Raw genomic sequence first — 18,371 nt, forward strand, 5'->3', positions numbered from 1 at the left:
GTCTTCTAAAGTTATTTGAATGAACTAAAGACTAAACTAAACCCAGAGTCTTTGAAGTGATTTACACAGTCACAGTGAGTAACAAGTATGGCTTTAATTTGGTAAATTCTGAATGCTTTTCTTATTTTGATACTTGCAGTTCCGCTTTGGTGGAGACGGTGAGAAAGGCCCAACAATCTCAGCTCAGGAAGCTCAAGCACAAGCTATTCTTCAGCAGGCTAGGGTGAGCAAAAGGAGCCTACAAACAAAACTGCTCCAAAAATCTTCACTTGATATCACAAAAGATGTGAAGAACTCGAAGGATTTGTATGCTACCTGGCAGCTTTTTTTTTTTTTTTTTTTTTTTTTTTTTTTTTTTTTTAATACCTGTTGTTTTGTTTTGTTTGTTTTCTCAGATTGCTATGAGAGGTCCACCTGGACCCATGGGACTCACTGGAAGACCAGGTCCTGTGGTATGTAAGCTAAACAGAGGCACAGGTTAAAGAACCCAGTAACACAAATCCATGGATCTCATTCTGGCCTTCCCTACACCTCTATATTTGTACTGATATTGTTTGAAAAGAAACTAACACAATTAAAGGCAGACCTGAAAACGGAATCAGTTTTTATTGTAGATTTTGGGGTGTGTGGATAGAACACACTGGTAGACTGAAAAAACTAACATATAGTTTTACATAAATAATTACATATATCTCTACATACAGTCATTTAAGTAATCATATTTACAAAATTTCTTTTGGTGAATATGCAACTCTACAGGAGATAATAAAGAAAGAGTTTGCAGAATGACCTCAGCTCACTATTTAGGCTAAATCTGGAAAGCTCTTAAGAGGCTTTTCTGTAAGCAATTAAAACCTATATAGATTTGTAAAAGAACTGTACTTTTTTACTGCAGTCTTTAATTTGGCTTAATTGCTAATACTGAATGATCTGGAAAATGACTTTGTGGATGTTGAAAAGCTTAATATTTTTGTGAAGTCTATGCATGGAACACAACAGTTTTTCTGATGACATGCAAAACAACTTTTTTATCACAAATAGGTTTGGCTTTTTAATCCCTACAAACACTTTAAAAGGACAGTAATCAAAATGAAAAAGTGAAAACAGATAGGAACATAAGAAAGCCAAAACTACCTAATCGGTCTTGTAATTGCAATTTTCTCTTTTAGGAAGGGAGGCTTTTCAGATTCAGTAGTCCACTAGTAATGTAACTTAGCATTTAAAATATTCCAAAAAGCTATTACAAAGGATGTGTACCATGATATAAAATAACAAGTACTGTAGCCCCAGCTTTTTCTAAATTTCTCCACTTCTCTAAAAATGATTGTATTTATCCTCTTCAACAGTACAGCATCTGTATTCAAAAGATCACTTATTTTGGAAACTTTTTATTTTGTCTGCTTTGGTGGCACAGCTAGGTTGGCAAATATTTGGCCTCTTAAATTTTGATCTAAGTCTGCTTGTTTATATTGTTATTTTTGTTTATATTGTCATTATGGTGATGGATACAAAGAGTAATGCTATCAGTTTGCATTGGATCAGACAAGCATAAAATGCATACAAGACTACAATTTTGCTATTGAGAAATGAAAACGAGTGATTACTGGGTAACCAGGAAAAAATGAAGCAAATTCTTCCTGGTTTATTATGTAAAGAAAAAGTGATTGCTGAGATATGCCAGTCACAAGTATAGCAGCATGCATAGAAGACAGCAGAGTAAGTTGCTGCGGGTCACCTGGTTTTCCCCTTGCCTCAGAATGCAATAGCATTTTCCTCCAAAGTAGTTTCCTTCCACTCATCCCAGTTGAGGAAATTAGAAATACGGTTTCTTTCCCTTCTTTTGCTCTTCTTTCCTTCTTTAATGTGATGCAGCAGCAACAGCCTGTTCCTTAACAGTAACAATCAAGTCCTCCCCTTCCAACATCCTCTTTTTCCATCTCTTCCTCATCTTCCTTTAACATACAGTATCTTTTATTTTGAAAGCAGGAGAAGCAGCTGGACAACATGAGTATAGCATCCTACTACTACCAACAGAAGATAGCAGACAGATTGTCTGTCTGCATGCAGAAATATGTCCTTAGAAATCCAGCTCTTTGATCTGGCAATGCTTTTGTTGCATTTCCGGAAGCAACTACAAAATTTTGGTCTGGCAGATGCTTGTGTCCTTAGCTTATTTTAAGACAGAAATAGTTGGATCTTTTGCTCTAAATTTGAATTTTATTTTTGTTAGCTTATTTGTAGCCAAGAAAATACATTTAGCAACACTTTAGTTACTAAAAGTTTTAGAGTTTTAAATGCAGCAGTGTCAAGCCCCCAGTCTGGCTTCAACTGAGTCTGGAGATCATAATAAATTAAATGTGATACATTAGGTTAATTAAAAGCAGAGCGTACTTCAAGGAAAGCCAGACTGTCACCACCTACCAAAACCACTGTTCTCTCCACTGCCAGGATCAGCTCCATATCTGATTTTCAGTTTGCTTAGGACTGAACGGAATCCTTCCACACCAGGGTGCTAGACTCAACTTCCCATGGTCTGTAAGATTTGTTTCATATTAATTACCTACATTTGGTCATGACCTATTTCAGAGGTCAGAAATGCTAAAATTGTTTTGCCCATAAGAGTAAATTCCAGTATGTTCCTTCCCTGAGCCTGTATTCTGTGTGAACATATTGAAATTTTTTTGTTTGATTTGCCTATTTTTTAAGACCACTATTCAGAAAACACAAACTTTGATTTGTTCTGCCCCAGATTCCATATACTGTATCTTACCCCAGATGAAGATCTGTTTAATAAAGTCAGTTTATGACTGAAACTTAGTCTGAAATTCTATATTTTAATGATAGTCAAGGGTTGCAGTTACATAGATTTGCCACTTCTTCAGGGGCAGATGCACAAAGACCATGATTAAAGCATTACTGACATTCATTACAAGATTAGACAGGGTATTTTTCATTGGCTATAATGATCTTTGGATTGAATTCAAAGACTGCTATTTTCTGTACAACACATAAAGGTTAAAAGGGGTGACTTTCATTTCTGCTGTCTTCTGCTGAAGTGGATGCACTTCTGTTTGTATATGTTCATACTGTGCTCATATTTAGCTCTCAAATATTAGTATAGGACAAAGGGTCAAATCCATAGGAGTTTTCTTTGAAAGTGGAAAGATGTTTTACCCACTTCAGCCCAACGTCTGAGCAATATATTGGGGTATATCTGCAGATTCAAATGGTGAATTCACACTCACTAATGAAAAGGAGTTTGTTTGTTTTTATTATTTTCTCTGAAATTAATGTATAGAATAGAAAGTAAAATTAATATAAAGCAGTTTTGGTATATTTAAACAATATGTTTTGCTTTTTTCATCAAGGGTGGACCTGGAGCTGCAGGTGCTAAGGGTGAAAGTGGTGAACCAGGTCCACAGGTACGATAGTATTGCCTGTTATGTTTGAACTTTTTTACCTTTAAGAAAATGCATTCATATCACTTAGAAGAAAACAGTCAGTTCTATGCTTTTCACATGCAATTGAAGAAAAATAGCTTCTGCAATAACATCCTAATTCAATGCAATAGCTTGATTTTTCATTTTGAAATATGAAACTAATGTATCTATGTTACAGAGCAGTTGTCATAGGTAGAGTGTCATCACTTTAAAACCGGTTTTAATATTGTCACTTCAGGCTCTTTTTGCTGTTAAATAATGATATGTCAGTCTAAGCTTGTATGACCTTGGTTTCTGATCTTACCAGATCTCATAAAGAGAGAGAGGTTGAATTTAGCTGGCAATTAAACAAGATATTTTCTAGGAGGACATGACATAGCAAGAATAAGTCTTCAGGAATCAATGCATGCTTTTCTTCTCAGTTTACTATTCTATCAGCTACTATGCAGTTATTTATAGTGCCAAAACATGGAACACTTTCAGCTTAAATCTAAAAGTAATAAGGGGTTCTTAAAGAAGTCATCATAGGAATCTCTGAAACAATGATTTTTGTCAGCTGTCAAGTGATGTCATGAATTTGCTTCATTATTAAGCACCTCTCTTAAAACTCCACATGAATGTTTGCAGAAGAAAAATAAAGCAACTAAACAAAAAAATTCACAACTGCTCAATCTTCCAGTTTGCTTACCTAAAATTTTAATATTTTTTCTCTTTCTGTTCAGTATTTTTGGGTTTCTAGTCCTTACCACTGCTGTTTTCACCTAAAGATGCATTTGGATGGGGAATGAGAAAGCTTCCACAGAAATACATTTCCAGACAATGATCAAGGCTTACATGTATTTGAGAAGTGCAATTAGATTTTTCAGTCTGGGCTAATTTGGTCTCCCTCTAAGTAAAACTGTGCTGTGTAAAGCTAAGACATTATGTGAGCTGTTTACCAGCACAGCTTATTTTTGTGTCTGAGTTAGGAATCTGAAATAAGCACTCGTTGCTTTTCATAAATAGTTATGTGACTACAGTAATTTTGGCATGAGAGGAGGAAGGGATTTCAAACCACAGGACTGAGACCTTCAAAGTTATGAAAAGAATTAAGAAGCTTTTATGCTAAAAGGATGAGTTATGCCAGGTGTAGTGTCATCTCATGAAAACTAGTTTTAAAATTGGTAGTGCTCAGGAAAATTTAGATGTTCATGTGCTATCAAACTAGTGGGAATTTGGAAACCAGCAGGAATTTGGAAGCCAGTATCCATCTCCTAGGGAATGATGATGCTTTGTATATAAAAAACTCGTTGTCTTGTTCTTGAAGTGAGATGCTTAATTAGCTTTTTACTGACATGACTATAATTCAAAGAATTATAATCTTTAAATTCAGGGTCCTCGTGGTGTTCAAGGTGCCCCTGGTCCAAGTGGAAAAGCTGGCAAAAGGGTAGGTAGCATATGGATCACTCCTGCTCTAGGTAAATAATTTCTATTTAAATCTATCCAAATATTAAAGTTCCACTGCATTTTCAAATGTTTAACCCTTTGGTTTTTTTCAGGGACGTCCTGGAGCTGATGGTGCCAGAGGAATGCCAGGAGAACCTGGTGCAAAGGTAAATAATAAGGAGGATTGAGGCTTTATGTCAGTCTTGGAATGGACTAGAGGGATTTCATATAGGTACCACAGTGGGCTTCCCGGCCAACCCAAAATTATTCTTTCAAGTGAAAATACTTAGGTTTCAGATAGCTGGGTCAGATGAAAGTGCTGAGAATGAATCATCCGTTTAAACTATGGTAATTAATGGTAAGGGCTAGTAATCTGACCTTGAAGTAACTTTATTCTTCGGGCATGATTCCTATTCCTCTGAGTCAGCTTTAGTTAGTATTGATAATGGTAGTCAGTTTTGTAATTACAAAGTGCAGCTAGAAACAAGCTTTTCCTTTAATTGTAGACTTCTTTTTTAAAAAAAGCATAATTACAGCACAGTGAAAACGTTGGTTGGCATCTTCTCTTGCTTTAATGCATTGAAGCAAATTTTGTGATTTTGATCCATGTGTTTCATTCAATTAAAAAGTGTACATATAAACAAGGGTAGAAATTAACTTTTAGAAGGAAGGCACAATTTATGGAGTAATATAGAATGTAATAGTAATTTACTAAAGCTGTGATTTCTTTTTTCCTAGGGTGACAGAGGATTTGATGGGCTTCCTGGCCTCCCTGGTGACAAAGGTAACAGGGTAAGAAGAATGTAAATATTTATTCAACAAACTGATATCATCACAGAAACAATGGAGTGTTCACTAAGAATAGCATTAAGGACTATGGGGAAGGTTAAAGCAGAATGTTTCTTTTTTATGCTACAGAATATTATCTATACTGTCAGGTAATGTATTCCTCATGAATAATTTTATTCATATAAATCAGTAGACAACAATTCATATATACCTTAATGATTTAAATATAATATCAGAATTCAGATCATATCTTCAGCAAAGTTTTACTGAAATTTTTCTTCTTTAAGGAATTTAAAGTGATTAATAAAGGAAATAGTAATAGGAAAAGTAAATTAGCATGGAGTAAAAAGCATGACAAATTTTAACCTGTTGAGAAGCTTGCTCAAAAAATGCATTTTAATATTTGAATTGCAAATGGAATAATTTAGTTTGGCTTACTCCAAAATCTTCAGCTTAAAGGAAGATCAGGGTCAGGTAATATGCATTAGGAAAACCTGAAGTAATATTTAAAACAACTAATGTACTTGCTCATTATATTGTTATGATACTTGCTCTGTAGGATGAGACTGCATCTTTCCCCACATAGTGTAGAAATAATCAAAGTTGGGGATTTCTGCTTTAAATTATACTCCTAATATAAATGCTAATAACAACATGCTCTACTGAATGTATCTCCCTTACTACTGTTCTGGTAAGTGCAATGCACCTTAAAAGACACAGTGATTGGAAATGTCAGCAGATTCATTCCCACATCTGCCAAAGTTCTCACCCTTCAGTGGGTTAGCACTGTTCCTGCACTTTCCAGAAAATCTCAGGATACTCTTTTGAGTTCTTTTGGGAATGGGAAAAGAACTTCTGATGTCATACAGAGATGTCTTGATCCTCTTTCATCATTGCCTTTTACTTAATGAGTTTAAAGCAATCCATGCATCACGTAATTGAAATCCAGATTCATCAGTGGGTGCCCAGCAGAGGGGGCTAAACATTAAGCTCTTGACACTACTTTGGTGTAGGCTGAGCAGAAACTGGCGCTTGGAATCCGTGGCTGCTTTCCAACCTGGCATACTACAGTTGTGTCTGTAGGACCTTCCAAGTCCTGAGGAAATTTATTTTAGGGTATTCTGTTTGTTTCATATTTCCTAAACAAATAAGCACTAATATAAAAGAACAAGTTTGGTGGAAATTTGCAAAATAGCAATGAAAATAATGACTTTTCATAATTTTCTCACCCCACTATTTAAAAATCAATGCATTTTTGTGTTTCTGTGGAAATCCATAAATGTAAAAACTCTGATCTTTCTGAAAGAAGCTCAGTTCAAAGCCAGATCAGATAGCTGTAGCTATCAGATTCATATACACTGACAACATATAATGCAAATACTCAGATCTCTTTGGCTTGCAATAAAGAGTACAGAAAAGGAAGACAAAAGTCACATTTCTTCCGTTTTAGCTATATTTCAGCTGTAAGAGAATTGATGGTGAAAATCCACAACTTTAGAGTAGAAGATTTAAGACTACTTTTAGGCTTAGTCAGGTTTGAACTATGAGTTGCAAATTCGCTGTCTGTCTGAAATTATTCCTTTGTCCAACACAGGCTGTCAGAGACGAGATACTGGATGAAATTCTCTGACTTACAATGCAGTGGAGATCAGACCACATGGCCTCAAAATCCACCTTTCTTATTTAAGGTATACATCTTATACAAGATGTATAACACTTCTCCAGTAGAAAAGCAGGACACTATATAATAAAAGAAAAGATTCAAAGAAAAAGAAAATTCAGACTTTAACAGAATATTTGAAGGAAAAAATTAGAGACTTGAATAACTGAGAATGCTGATAATAATAGGTTTTGTTCTCACTGTATGATGATACCAGGACACTGAATGCAACTTTCTAATCTAAATCTAAGTGTTATATAATTACACAGGAAAGGTAGCCCTTGAGGGAATGAACTATCTCAATATTTGAAAGCTTAAGTCAGTCTTCACCTGAATATTAGTTGCAAGCCAGAGCAGAGATTGTGTGAATTCTGTGTCATCTTTCAGGAGTGTCATTGAGCATGTAGAAAAAAATATGCTCCAGCAGCACATTATAGAATCATCATAGAATGGTTAGTGCTTGAAAGGGACATTAAAGATCATCTAGTTTTGACAGCCCTGCACTACATGCGCAGAGATTTCTCCCACTAGACAAGATAGCTCAAAAACCTATCCAGTCTGGCCTTGAATACTTCTAGGGCATGCATGAGTTCCCTGGGAAACCTATGCCAGTGTCTCACCACTGACACAGTGAAGAATTTCTTCCTGTCTAACCTAACTCTACTCTCTTCCAGTGTAATGCCATTATCCTTTGTCCTGTTGCTACATGCCCTTGTGAAAAGTTCCTCCCCAGCTTTCCTATAGGCTTCTTCAGATACTGGAAGGCTGCTTTAAGGTCTATCCAGAGCCTTCTCTTCTGCAGGTCTCATCCTGTCTTCATATCAGAGGTGCTCCAGCCTTCTGATCATCTTTATTGCCCTCTTCTGGACTCACTCCAACAGCTCCATGTCTTTCTTAAGTCAACTTAAGACTCCAGAACTGGACACAATACACCAGATAGGGTCTCGTGGCAATGGAGTAGAGGAGGAGTATCACCTCCCTTGATCCGCTGTCCATGCTTTTGATGCAGACCAAGATATGGTTGGCTTTCTGGGCTGCAGCACACATTACTGGCTCATGCTGAGCTTCTCTTCAGCCAACACCCTCGAGTCCTTCTCCTTGGGGCTGCTCTCAATCCATTCTCCACCCAACCTGTCATTGTGCTTGGGATTGTCTTGACCGAGGTGCAGGAGCTGCACTTGGCCTTATTAAAGATAAAGTTCAGTAACAAAACTTAGCAAAATACAAAAAACTGCTGTATTCATTCATCTTAGAGAAATGAAATTGCATTTCTTAGAATTTCTTTCTCTCCCATGCCATTTCCAAATTATAAAAGACAGAAATGCTGTAGAATGAAATCATTACATCCCTAAAATTAGATAGCGCTGGCGTAAGAAACCAAGTTACCTAAAATTCCCTAAAAAGCTTGAAAGAGTAAAGAATGGAGCTACTAAATAGTGACTCCTTATGTCTCTGCTAGGATCCACAGCAGTGGTCAGGCTCCTTGGAGACACTGATAAAATTAAGGACAACAGCATGAATACTTGGTTCTTGTCCAGTGCCAGAAGGAAGTCACAGTCTTAAAAATCCACTACCCAGAAAGAGTTCAGTCAGTGGTGTTTGAGCTATGCAGCAGCTTAGTTCTCTTTAGAAATGGGGAAAGAAAAAATAAATCCTAAAAGCATGGTACAGAATCTACTAAGACACTGCATATATGGGCTTGAAAAGTCCATATCTGAGGGGAAGTGTGGAAGTCTGGCTGCCTTCCAAAGCCTCAGACAAATCAGTCCCAAGGCTCTCAATGACTGGTGCCAGGGCGCATGGCTCTGATAGGTCTTTAGAGCACTTCACCAGGGCCTGTTTTACTGACCGTAATACATCTTGGAAGGGGAAGATGCCTATGAGACAAACTAAAATGTGGGTGACATTACCTTTTGTAGTTTGTGTGTGTTCTGATGCCAAGCATCAGAGTGAAATTTTACAAACATAAATTGTTTCAGTAATGCTAATTTGTTTTTCTATAACCTACAGATTTGTATCATTGTGTCAAGATGTTTTGACATATCAGACGCCAGCTAACTCTCTTTTATTTCCCTTCCCATGCATTATTGTTTCCAATAACTGATGTATTACTTTAATGACTTTCTTTTTTCTACAGGGAGACCGTGGCCCACAGGGACCTCCAGGCTTACCTGGTGAAGATGGATCAAGAGTAAGTTGCTCTTTATACAGTAAAATCTAAAGTAAATCCCCATGTAATGGGAACAGGGTCACGATACATGTTCTCTTTTTTTCTAAAACTTCTATTCCCTTTGTACAAAACCAGGGAGAAGATGGGGAAGTTGGACCAAGAGGTCTCCCAGGTGAAGCTGTAAGCAGTGCTTTCTTATTATTCTGTTTTCGTTAGAAACAAAAAAAATCACTCAAGATTTTTTTTCCTTCCTATTGATTTGTTCTGAATGTCAGAACACACTCTGTGTGTGTTTATAGATAGCACTGATCCTGGCTGAAGAGCAAAGAAATGTACAGTTTTGTTAGGGGTGAAACACTACTTAAAGGATTAGAATTAAGTAGAGATATATTCAGTCAGGCATACACATTTTTCAGAATCACAAAAGCTGTTTTCTGTCCTATTGTGTAAAGTGAATCACTGCAGTCCTTGATACATTAGAATATAACCAAGCCCATGTTGCTCTGAAAATATTTTCCAAGTATGTGTTTATGAGAAAATAAGGCTTGGCTTTTCTTCTTTTTTTTTTTTTTTTTTTTTTTTTTTTTTTTTTTTTTTGTGGTACTGTGCTTCATTTTGTATTTTCACACTTGTGTCACATACAGAATTCCCACTACTGACAGACAGCTGGGCTTCTGCAGGTGCTATCACTGCAGAGCAGGATTATGCATTGCAGGAAAGAAATAAAGCTTCAGAAAAGGGAATTTTACCCTAAATGTACAATATACTGCTGCCTACTTGCAAAATAGGAAGAACTTACCACAGAGTCAGACTGTTAGTTTTTTACTATATCATACACGAGGAGACTGGAGACTCAGTCCTACCTCCTTTAGCAGTGTGACATGGTATGAAGGATGAAAACTAATATTAATTTTAATAGTATAAAGTAAAAAAATTAAGTTGCAGACAAAATCTTGCATTTATTTTAATAACATTATTAGTAATCTTTAATTATGTACTGAATCTTCCCTACAGAATAAAATCAGTGTTTTACATTCAGGATAGTACTAGAGAGTGGGAAAGACCACACATTTCTCTAAAGACAGGTGTAGTGTAACAAGGCAACCAGGTGCCCCTAATTGCCAGGGAGTGAGCATGAGCTTTTGTCAAGCCCACCCTGTGCCTAATTAGGGTGGGCCCCCACTGCGCATGAGCAGGACTGGGGGCCAATAAAAGGTGAGGCCTAAGACACAAGCGGTGCTCCGTCCCGAGCTAGCCAGCAGAGAGGCCTGTTGCTCTTCCAGTAGCAGCACCGATCTGGGTTAGTCAACTCTGAGAGCCATAGGCTTGGAGCATTGCTTGTGAGTCTCTGCTGGAACACCTGGTTGGACCTTGAAGCGCCGTTCCCTGAAAGAGGTTCATCTTGCTACAAACAGGAATAAAAACATTTATGCTACTATTCAGGTCAGACCTAAGACTGAAAGTTTAGTGCAAGATGCTGTGCCAGTATTCTGCGCAAGGAAATATAAATAATCTCCTACCATTCTCTCAAATCACCATACAGTGACTAAATCAAAACTTGCCCTTCACTAACATCCTGTTCAGGCATATGTTGGCCTCCAGGAGAATCTGTTATTAGTGGATTTTTTTCCTCTCTTTTTTTATTTGTTTCCTTTTTTGCTTTTCCTTCTCCTTTTTTCCCTCTCCCTCTCCCTTTCCATTTCCTTTTCCCCTTCCTCTTCCCTTGCCCCTTCCCCTTTCCAATCCCCTTTCCTTTGCCCTTTCCATTCCCCTTCCCAATCCCCTTGCCTTCTACCTCTTCACCTTCCCCTTCCCTTTCCCCTTAATATCATGCAGATATTAATAAGAGTTTCTCTTGCAGGGTCCGCGGGGGTTACTGGGCCCCAGAGGGACACCTGGTCCCCCTGGACAACCAGTACGTATGAACTGTTTTGTATCCTGTAATTTACAGGAGGAAAATGAATATCCACTGACATTTATATTTTTTGCTTTCAGGGTATTGCAGGTATTGATGGACCTTCCGGCCCAAAAGGAAACATGGTAAGTAAACTGAAAATTAAAAATTGTATAGAGTCTAAGAATCCTTTTCACGTTCTCTTGTCCCTGCTACTGTGCCATCCCTTCTATAGAATTTTCAATCAAAATATTCAGATTCAGTATAATCTTGCATACAAAGTGGAAAACTTCTATTACTTCTACTCTTACTTCTACTCTTACTTCTACTCTTACTTCTACTCTTACTTCTACTCTTACTTCTACTCTTACTTCTACTCTTACTTCTACTACTTCCTTCTACTACTTCCTTCTACTACTTCCTTCTACTACTTCCTTCTACTACTTCCTTCTACTACTTCCTTCTACTACTTCCTTCTACTACTTCCTTCTACTACTTCCTTCTACTACTTCCTTCTACCGTTACTTCTACCGTTACTTCTACCGTTACTTCTACCGTTACTTCTACCGTTACTTCTACCGTTACTTCTACCGTTACTTCTACCGTTACTTCTACTACTTACTTCTACTACTTACTTCTACTACTTACTTCTACTACTTACTTCTACTACTTACTTCTACTACTTACTTCTACTACTTACTTCTACTACTTACTTCTACTACTTACTTCTACTACTTACTTCTACTACTTACTTCTACTACTTACTTCTACTACTTACTTCTACTACTTACTTCTACTACTTACTTCTACTACTTACTTCTACTACTTACTTCTACTACTTACTTCTACTACTTACTTCTACTACTTACTTCTACTACTTACTTCTACTACTTACTTCTACTACTTACTTCTACTATTCTACTACTTACTTCTACTATTCTACTACTTACTTCTACTATTCTACTACTTACTTCTACTATTCTACTACTTACTTCTACTATTCTACTACTTACTTTTCCTGCAAAAGGCCTAACTGTGCTTTCTCTCAAGCCCCTTTAGCACCATGGACTCCAGTGTTTAGGTCCTATGTGTGAGCTGTTACTCTCTATTGAAAAAAAGGCTGTGATATTCATTAGCATGAAAAAATATACTGGATGGTGGTACACCATGGGAGGAACAAAGTTCAGTTTATACTCCTTTTCATCCTGACAATGAAGATCTGTAGTGCAGAAATACAAACCTAATGCCCTGGTATTTTTTTGCATGATAGGGTCCTCAAGGGGAACCAGGACCTCCTGGTCAGCAAGGAATCCCAGGCCCACAAGTAAGTGTAAAATAACTCTCAAGAAATACTCTGTAATATGCAGCAAATGTTTAATGAATGGAAATTACCAAAAATTTGGTTTTTCATGTGCAATATTGATAAAGCCTCAGTGATTTCATAAATAATTCTGCAAATGAGCCGAGGGAAGGGGGAACAGAGTTTTCAAGGAAGCTTTCAGAAGCGTTTTTCATTCAGGAGAAAAATGACTCATTCAGAATTCCTGGAATGCAGCAGAAATGGCCACACCTGGAGGAGGGTTCTGAATAGGATCTTGTTACAGACCTACTGCCAGAATAGTGGCTTGTGCAAAAGTTTCACACAAAACTCCTGATATATCTTGTAAGGGGGAAAAAAAAACACTTGTATTTGCCAATGTGTTTAAACAGATGAATGAGGGACCTTTAGTAAGGTGAATGTATGTATATTGTTCTCCCTGTTTTCTCACACTGGTTACTTTTTAATAGGGGCTTCCTGGTCCACAAGGTCCTATTGGACCTCCTGGTGAAAAAGTAAGTTACAGCATCATTCTGGTATTTCACAGTCAGTTCTGTGCAACAACCTTGCTTATGTGCTTAAGGGCTTTGCTATGTTTTCCAGAATAGTATTTCCAGAATATAGTATGATATAAAAATTACCAGATTTTCCTGAAATCATCAGGTAAATTAATAGCCAATGGAGGCCTGGATTTCCTCTTATATACACTTTTTCACAAGAATAATTTCTTCCCTTTATTTGGGATTAATTTTCTGTTATTAGCCTCAGAATCCTATCCACAATATTACACTGTGTATACTTCAATGTTAATTTCACAGCAAGATGAGTAAATTATTTTTATTCATCTCTTTTTATAACAACGTTTTAGCTGCTCAAGTCTGATTCTGTTCCCTGTTTTCAAGGATTATATTTTTACATACCTCTACAGTGTAGTTAATACTGTAGTGTCACTTGGAGTTCTTTTTCTTGATCTGTTTGTACATGTTCTGGTGGTTTGATATCTTCTTTTAATTTCAAAAACTGATTTTCACACTGATTTTACTTTTCTCCCCTCTTTACTGAAGTCGTACTCCTGATTATTCTTCAGTGTTGCTCCCCTTCAGTGTTTGGTACACTCTCCAGAAAAAAATTGAAGGGAATTTTAAACTATATACATACTTTTTACCTAACTGTGTGTCTGTGCTAGAACTATGCTGTGTACTATGCTAGCAAATTGGACCAGTTCCACAATGTGTGTATTCCAGAGGCTTTCACAAAGAAGTACTATGCCTTTCAGTTTTGAGTACTAGGGTTCTATGAATGTTGGTATCTTTCATATGGTGAATCCTCTTATTCCTTAAATTCTAAACATTAGTTTTATTTTGTGCAATGGAAAATTTTTCCCCATCCTGTCTTGTGTGTGTGCATGTTCGTAGGGTAATTCCTGAAGCCTGTTCTCAGGAAAGTGCTTTATTGGCAAACACAGTTGATTTGTATCAGCTAAAGATTATAAGAAATGGCCTTGTGCTTTTATGTTGCGTGATAGTGTCTTTCTGGGTTTAGTTTTGTTATATTTTTGGTTTATCCCTGATATTCGTATGAAGGGATTTAAGTATAACTACACATATAATTTAGTTTAGATTTATATATTTATAATTCAATACATTTAAATATATTTATATTTAAGTATTGCTACACTACATATCCTTAGCTCTTAGAGTAAAGTGTATTTGATATGGGCAGGGTTTGTTCTTTCCTGTTTGTTGGTTTTGGGGTTTTTTTCCATTATTATTATTTTTCTTATAGCTACTCTGCTCTTTTATAACTATTCTGCACCTAGAGTTGGCTGTTGTTTCAACAGAGATTAAAATAGTAAAAAGATTTAAAGTGGTTTGCTGGTTTAGGACGCACCAGCCCTCAGCCGGTATGACCCTCCGTTATCCTGGCAAATGATAGAATACTTGCTTTTGGTTTTGAGATGTGTTTCTGTTACTGCATGTAGGGACCTCAAGGCAAGTCTGGCCTTCCTGGCCTTCCTGGTTCCGATGGGCCTCCTGTAAGTAATGGAATTTTTCATCCCTTGAATATCTAAACACTTATCGAGTAATAAATATTTTGGGATACCTATGTTGCAAAAAGGCAATGTATAGAGTGAAAGAGTGGTAGTAGAAGTGGTAGTCCTAGTTGTGAAAATTATATAATCAATCTAAAACCACTGTACGATTTGAGATGTTAAAACTAACAATTACATTTTGAAGCAGCTGTTAAACATGACCGTGGGCTTTTAAAATATGTCTCCAGATTAAATGCATCCAAAACATCTGCAGGGATTTGTAAATAACTTAATTGACACTCAGGTCAGATATTGTTTCACTGTAGTCCTACTATGTCAACATGGGAAAGCAAATCATCTGTAAAAATGGTATCTTGTTTTCTAAGGAAACAAAGAACTGACTAGATCTTTCTCTGCCTCCTGACCTAAGGTGCATATTACATGTTTGGGCTACTTCTTTCCTTGTTTGCCCGAGGACAAGGCAAACTTTAGAATCTTGTGATTACTCTGGAATAAAGCTTAGCTCAGTGTGAAAGTTGTTTTCACTCATGTAGACAGACAGTGTGACCACCTGAGTAGCATTGCCTACAGTTTGGGCATTAAAATAAATGGAATCATTATTCATAATCACATTTATATACACAGGTTTTCTTGCAAAGACATCTTTTTCATACCACCAAGATCCATTAGACAGTCTGTGACTTCTAGGAATATCTCTCTCCTCCTCATGCTATTTTCCCTTACAATTTTTCTCTTAGGTAAAACTTGCATTTTTTTAATGCTGACTTTCAGTAGGATTTTGCTACAATAAGAACAACAGAACTGACTGCAGAAGTTTCACGTATAGATGCTTATATTACAAATACAAAATTGTTCCCATGGCTCTTACAGTATCTCTTCTACCTTCCAAAGTACCATTTTCGTGGAGAATGTTAGATATGCAATCGTAGTTCACCTGGAAGTCTGTATCTTGAATAATTTTCTAAATGGAGCAATTAACAATTTATAAACATAAGCATTATTTTAAAACTGCATTTTACTAAGCCTTAAAAGCAGGGGGGAAATGCTATGAGAGATAATCAGGTCTTACCACAGGCCTGTACCTTATATACATGCCTACTGTGGTGGGATGACCCCAGTCAGCATCTAAGAACTCACCCAGTCAATAGACTAGATCAGCATTCTGTTAGCCTCTGCAATAACTTCCAGAATCTTTTAAATAATTTTTAGAAATATCTATCTTCATGCTGTAATATTAATCTCCTTGCTTGTTTGAGAGCCTCTTGCTCTCAAAACCTTTATCCTTTTGTTACGTAAATCAAATAGGTATCGAAAGGAAAATATTTCCTCAAAATGGTGTGTGTGTATTCTAATACAGAAGAAGGGTGATTGCTGACCTTAAAATCAAATGTTTAAATAATTGTGGTTTTATAGTAAAATGCCACAGCTGTAAAATGAGTATTTTTGAAATCAGATACTTTTCTTTTAAATCAGGGTCATCCGGGTAAAGAGGGTCAGTCTGGAGATAAAGGTGCATTGGTGAGTTTTAAAACTTTTTCATTTATTTGCATAGTTTTTCAGCTTTTTGATACATTTGTTGCTCAAAAAAAATATTTACTAAACTAATAGAGAACCCATCATATATTCAAAGTGTCTGTGTGCATACAAACATTTCTATTATATTCTAAGTATTATAGACATTTGAAATAATAATAGGATTACTCTTTTAAATTGAAACTGATTGTGGAGTTGACAGAATGGCAGTTAGTAGAAGTTGCATACATTTTTTAAAGATAACTGGCAAATAGTTTGAATTTTACAATTCCATTTGTATAGATTGCCTGTTAGGGTTCTTCAGATCCTTGTTTTTGCAGATTTAAAAATGTGTGCATGCCCATTGTATTTTGTAGGTAACCTTCAACCAGTGAAAAATAATTTATTTCTTTATGAAGCACTGAAGGGTTTTGGGACTCTTTAGAGTGTTCTACTTCCTCAGTATTGACCCTTATTTATCAAGAATAGCAGCCCTTATAGCACCTGAAATCAGTTTGAGTTGCAGTACTGATTTCAGTGGCAATATTAATGGTTACATTCTGGATAAGTAGGATGAAAGAATAAATTAATGAATATAATATTTCAGAAAGTGTAGTTCCACTGACAGCAGCATATTACTCTTTGTCTAAAATATAATTTTCTGTTAGAGGCTTGTAGATTTTATCCTGATTTCTTAAGAAAATAATGTTTATACAACTATGTTTTGAAAGTACAGGTCACTTCTTCCTTATGCCTTTTGAATTTATTGATCAATTTCAGCCAAATTTGATAGAATATTTTATTTCTCAGAGATGTAAAGAGTCTAAATATTTTGTGAAAAGACACAGTTGGAAAGGGGAAAAGACCTTATCAATGGTCCAACTGGGGAAAGACTTTGTTTTTTGTTCATCTCAGACATCAGAGAATCAGCAAAGCAGCTCAGACTCGGATACATATATATATATTTCAAGGCTTCCTTGCATTCACTATTTACAAAACGCACACTGCCGGTGCATTTCATATTAGTGAAGTTAAACAACTTAAAAATGCTTGTCAAACAGTAAATAACAGCATCCTTACACCAACCAATTGTGATAGCACCATGAGCCTTCTAGATTTCTGGTTTTTAATATCTTTTTTATTTTATCATAATTTTTCTTATTAATATTATTTTGATCTCTATTTTTGGCTTGCGTCATTGATTAACAAAAAAACATTTCTATGGTAAGACACCACTGCCTTCTAATTGGTGTCGTTTTGTATGTGGGGTTTTGTTACATTTTTCAGTTACTTATATTTTTGACATTTATATCGTGAATAGAGGCTTCACAAATATACAAATAGAGCCAAGTTCATAATTTTATTAATAGTTTTATAGTGACATTGAAGCACATACCACATGGCTTTTTGGTACCATGACTTTTCTTAGTGGCAACCAGCCCAGTGCTATTTTGATGTCTCACACAAGACCTCTGCACAATAGTGAAAGAACAAGGCTTAGATTCAGAAGAGAACTGCTTGCTAACTAAGTACTTGACAAAAAAAGGTTTTTTGCTCTAATATATTTTAGGGGCCTCCAGGTCCTCAGGGTCCCATTGGCTATCCAGGTCCCCGTGGTGTAAAGGTAAGACAATTACTGTATTTCTCCCCCACCCCTTTTTGGGATATAAGTATGTGAGTAATTCTTTATTCTCTTTCTTTAGGGAGCTGATGGTGTGCGTGGTCTCAAGGGATCCAAAGGTGAAAAGGTAAATTTTACTGCATTTATTTCCTTTCCTTTTTTTCTGTGTTCCTAATTTCACTGCAACACCTGTTGCCTTCATTGCAGTGAGTTTTCTCTTGCAGCAGTTTGAAGTTGATTTTTGCCTTACCCTGAGTACCCAGTTCATCAATTAGTGACCTCCATGGTTATTTACAGTGATACAAAGTAAATATAAAACCTTCAGTAATTAGAATGGTTTCCCACCAGTTTAAGTAACTTCCTCTAAGGTGCTTTTAAGCAGAGATTTAGACATTCCCTCTCTTTTTTGTAGATATTGTTGTGAATACTGAGGAGTTTGTGCATCAGAGAGATTTGTAATATTAGTGTTATTTTAACTATTTTGATAGT

At 36.3% G+C, this 18,371-nt stretch overlaps 1 protein-coding gene across 4 annotated transcripts in view; it reads left to right on the forward strand.

Moving 5' to 3' along the window:
• COL11A1 (collagen type XI alpha 1 chain) overlaps positions 1 to 18,371 on the forward strand; it is a 136,801-nt gene that overhangs the window by 54,469 nt on the left and 63,961 nt on the right. For all 4 annotated transcript variants that reach the window (XM_030455015.1, XM_030455017.1, XM_030455014.1 and 1 more), the window contains 16 exons: positions 140 to 223; positions 396 to 452; positions 3,369 to 3,422; positions 4,813 to 4,866; positions 4,979 to 5,032; positions 5,604 to 5,657; positions 9,452 to 9,505; positions 9,620 to 9,664; positions 11,346 to 11,399; positions 11,480 to 11,524; positions 12,649 to 12,702; positions 13,167 to 13,211; positions 14,678 to 14,731; positions 16,223 to 16,267; positions 17,832 to 17,885; positions 17,965 to 18,009. In XM_030455015.1, coding sequence (XP_030310875.1) covers positions 140 to 223; positions 396 to 452; positions 3,369 to 3,422; positions 4,813 to 4,866; positions 4,979 to 5,032; positions 5,604 to 5,657; positions 9,452 to 9,505; positions 9,620 to 9,664; positions 11,346 to 11,399; positions 11,480 to 11,524; positions 12,649 to 12,702; positions 13,167 to 13,211; positions 14,678 to 14,731; positions 16,223 to 16,267; positions 17,832 to 17,885; positions 17,965 to 18,009 — 852 coding nt within the window. The remainder of the gene's footprint in view (positions 1 to 139; positions 224 to 395; positions 453 to 3,368; positions 3,423 to 4,812; positions 4,867 to 4,978; positions 5,033 to 5,603; positions 5,658 to 9,451; positions 9,506 to 9,619; positions 9,665 to 11,345; positions 11,400 to 11,479; positions 11,525 to 12,648; positions 12,703 to 13,166; positions 13,212 to 14,677; positions 14,732 to 16,222; positions 16,268 to 17,831; positions 17,886 to 17,964; positions 18,010 to 18,371) is intronic.

The sequence above is a fragment of the Calypte anna genome, chromosome 8 (genome assembly GCF_003957555.1).
Source record: "Calypte anna isolate BGI_N300 chromosome 8, bCalAnn1_v1.p, whole genome shotgun sequence".
Taxonomy (NCBI): Eukaryota; Metazoa; Chordata; class Aves; order Apodiformes; family Trochilidae; genus Calypte; species Calypte anna.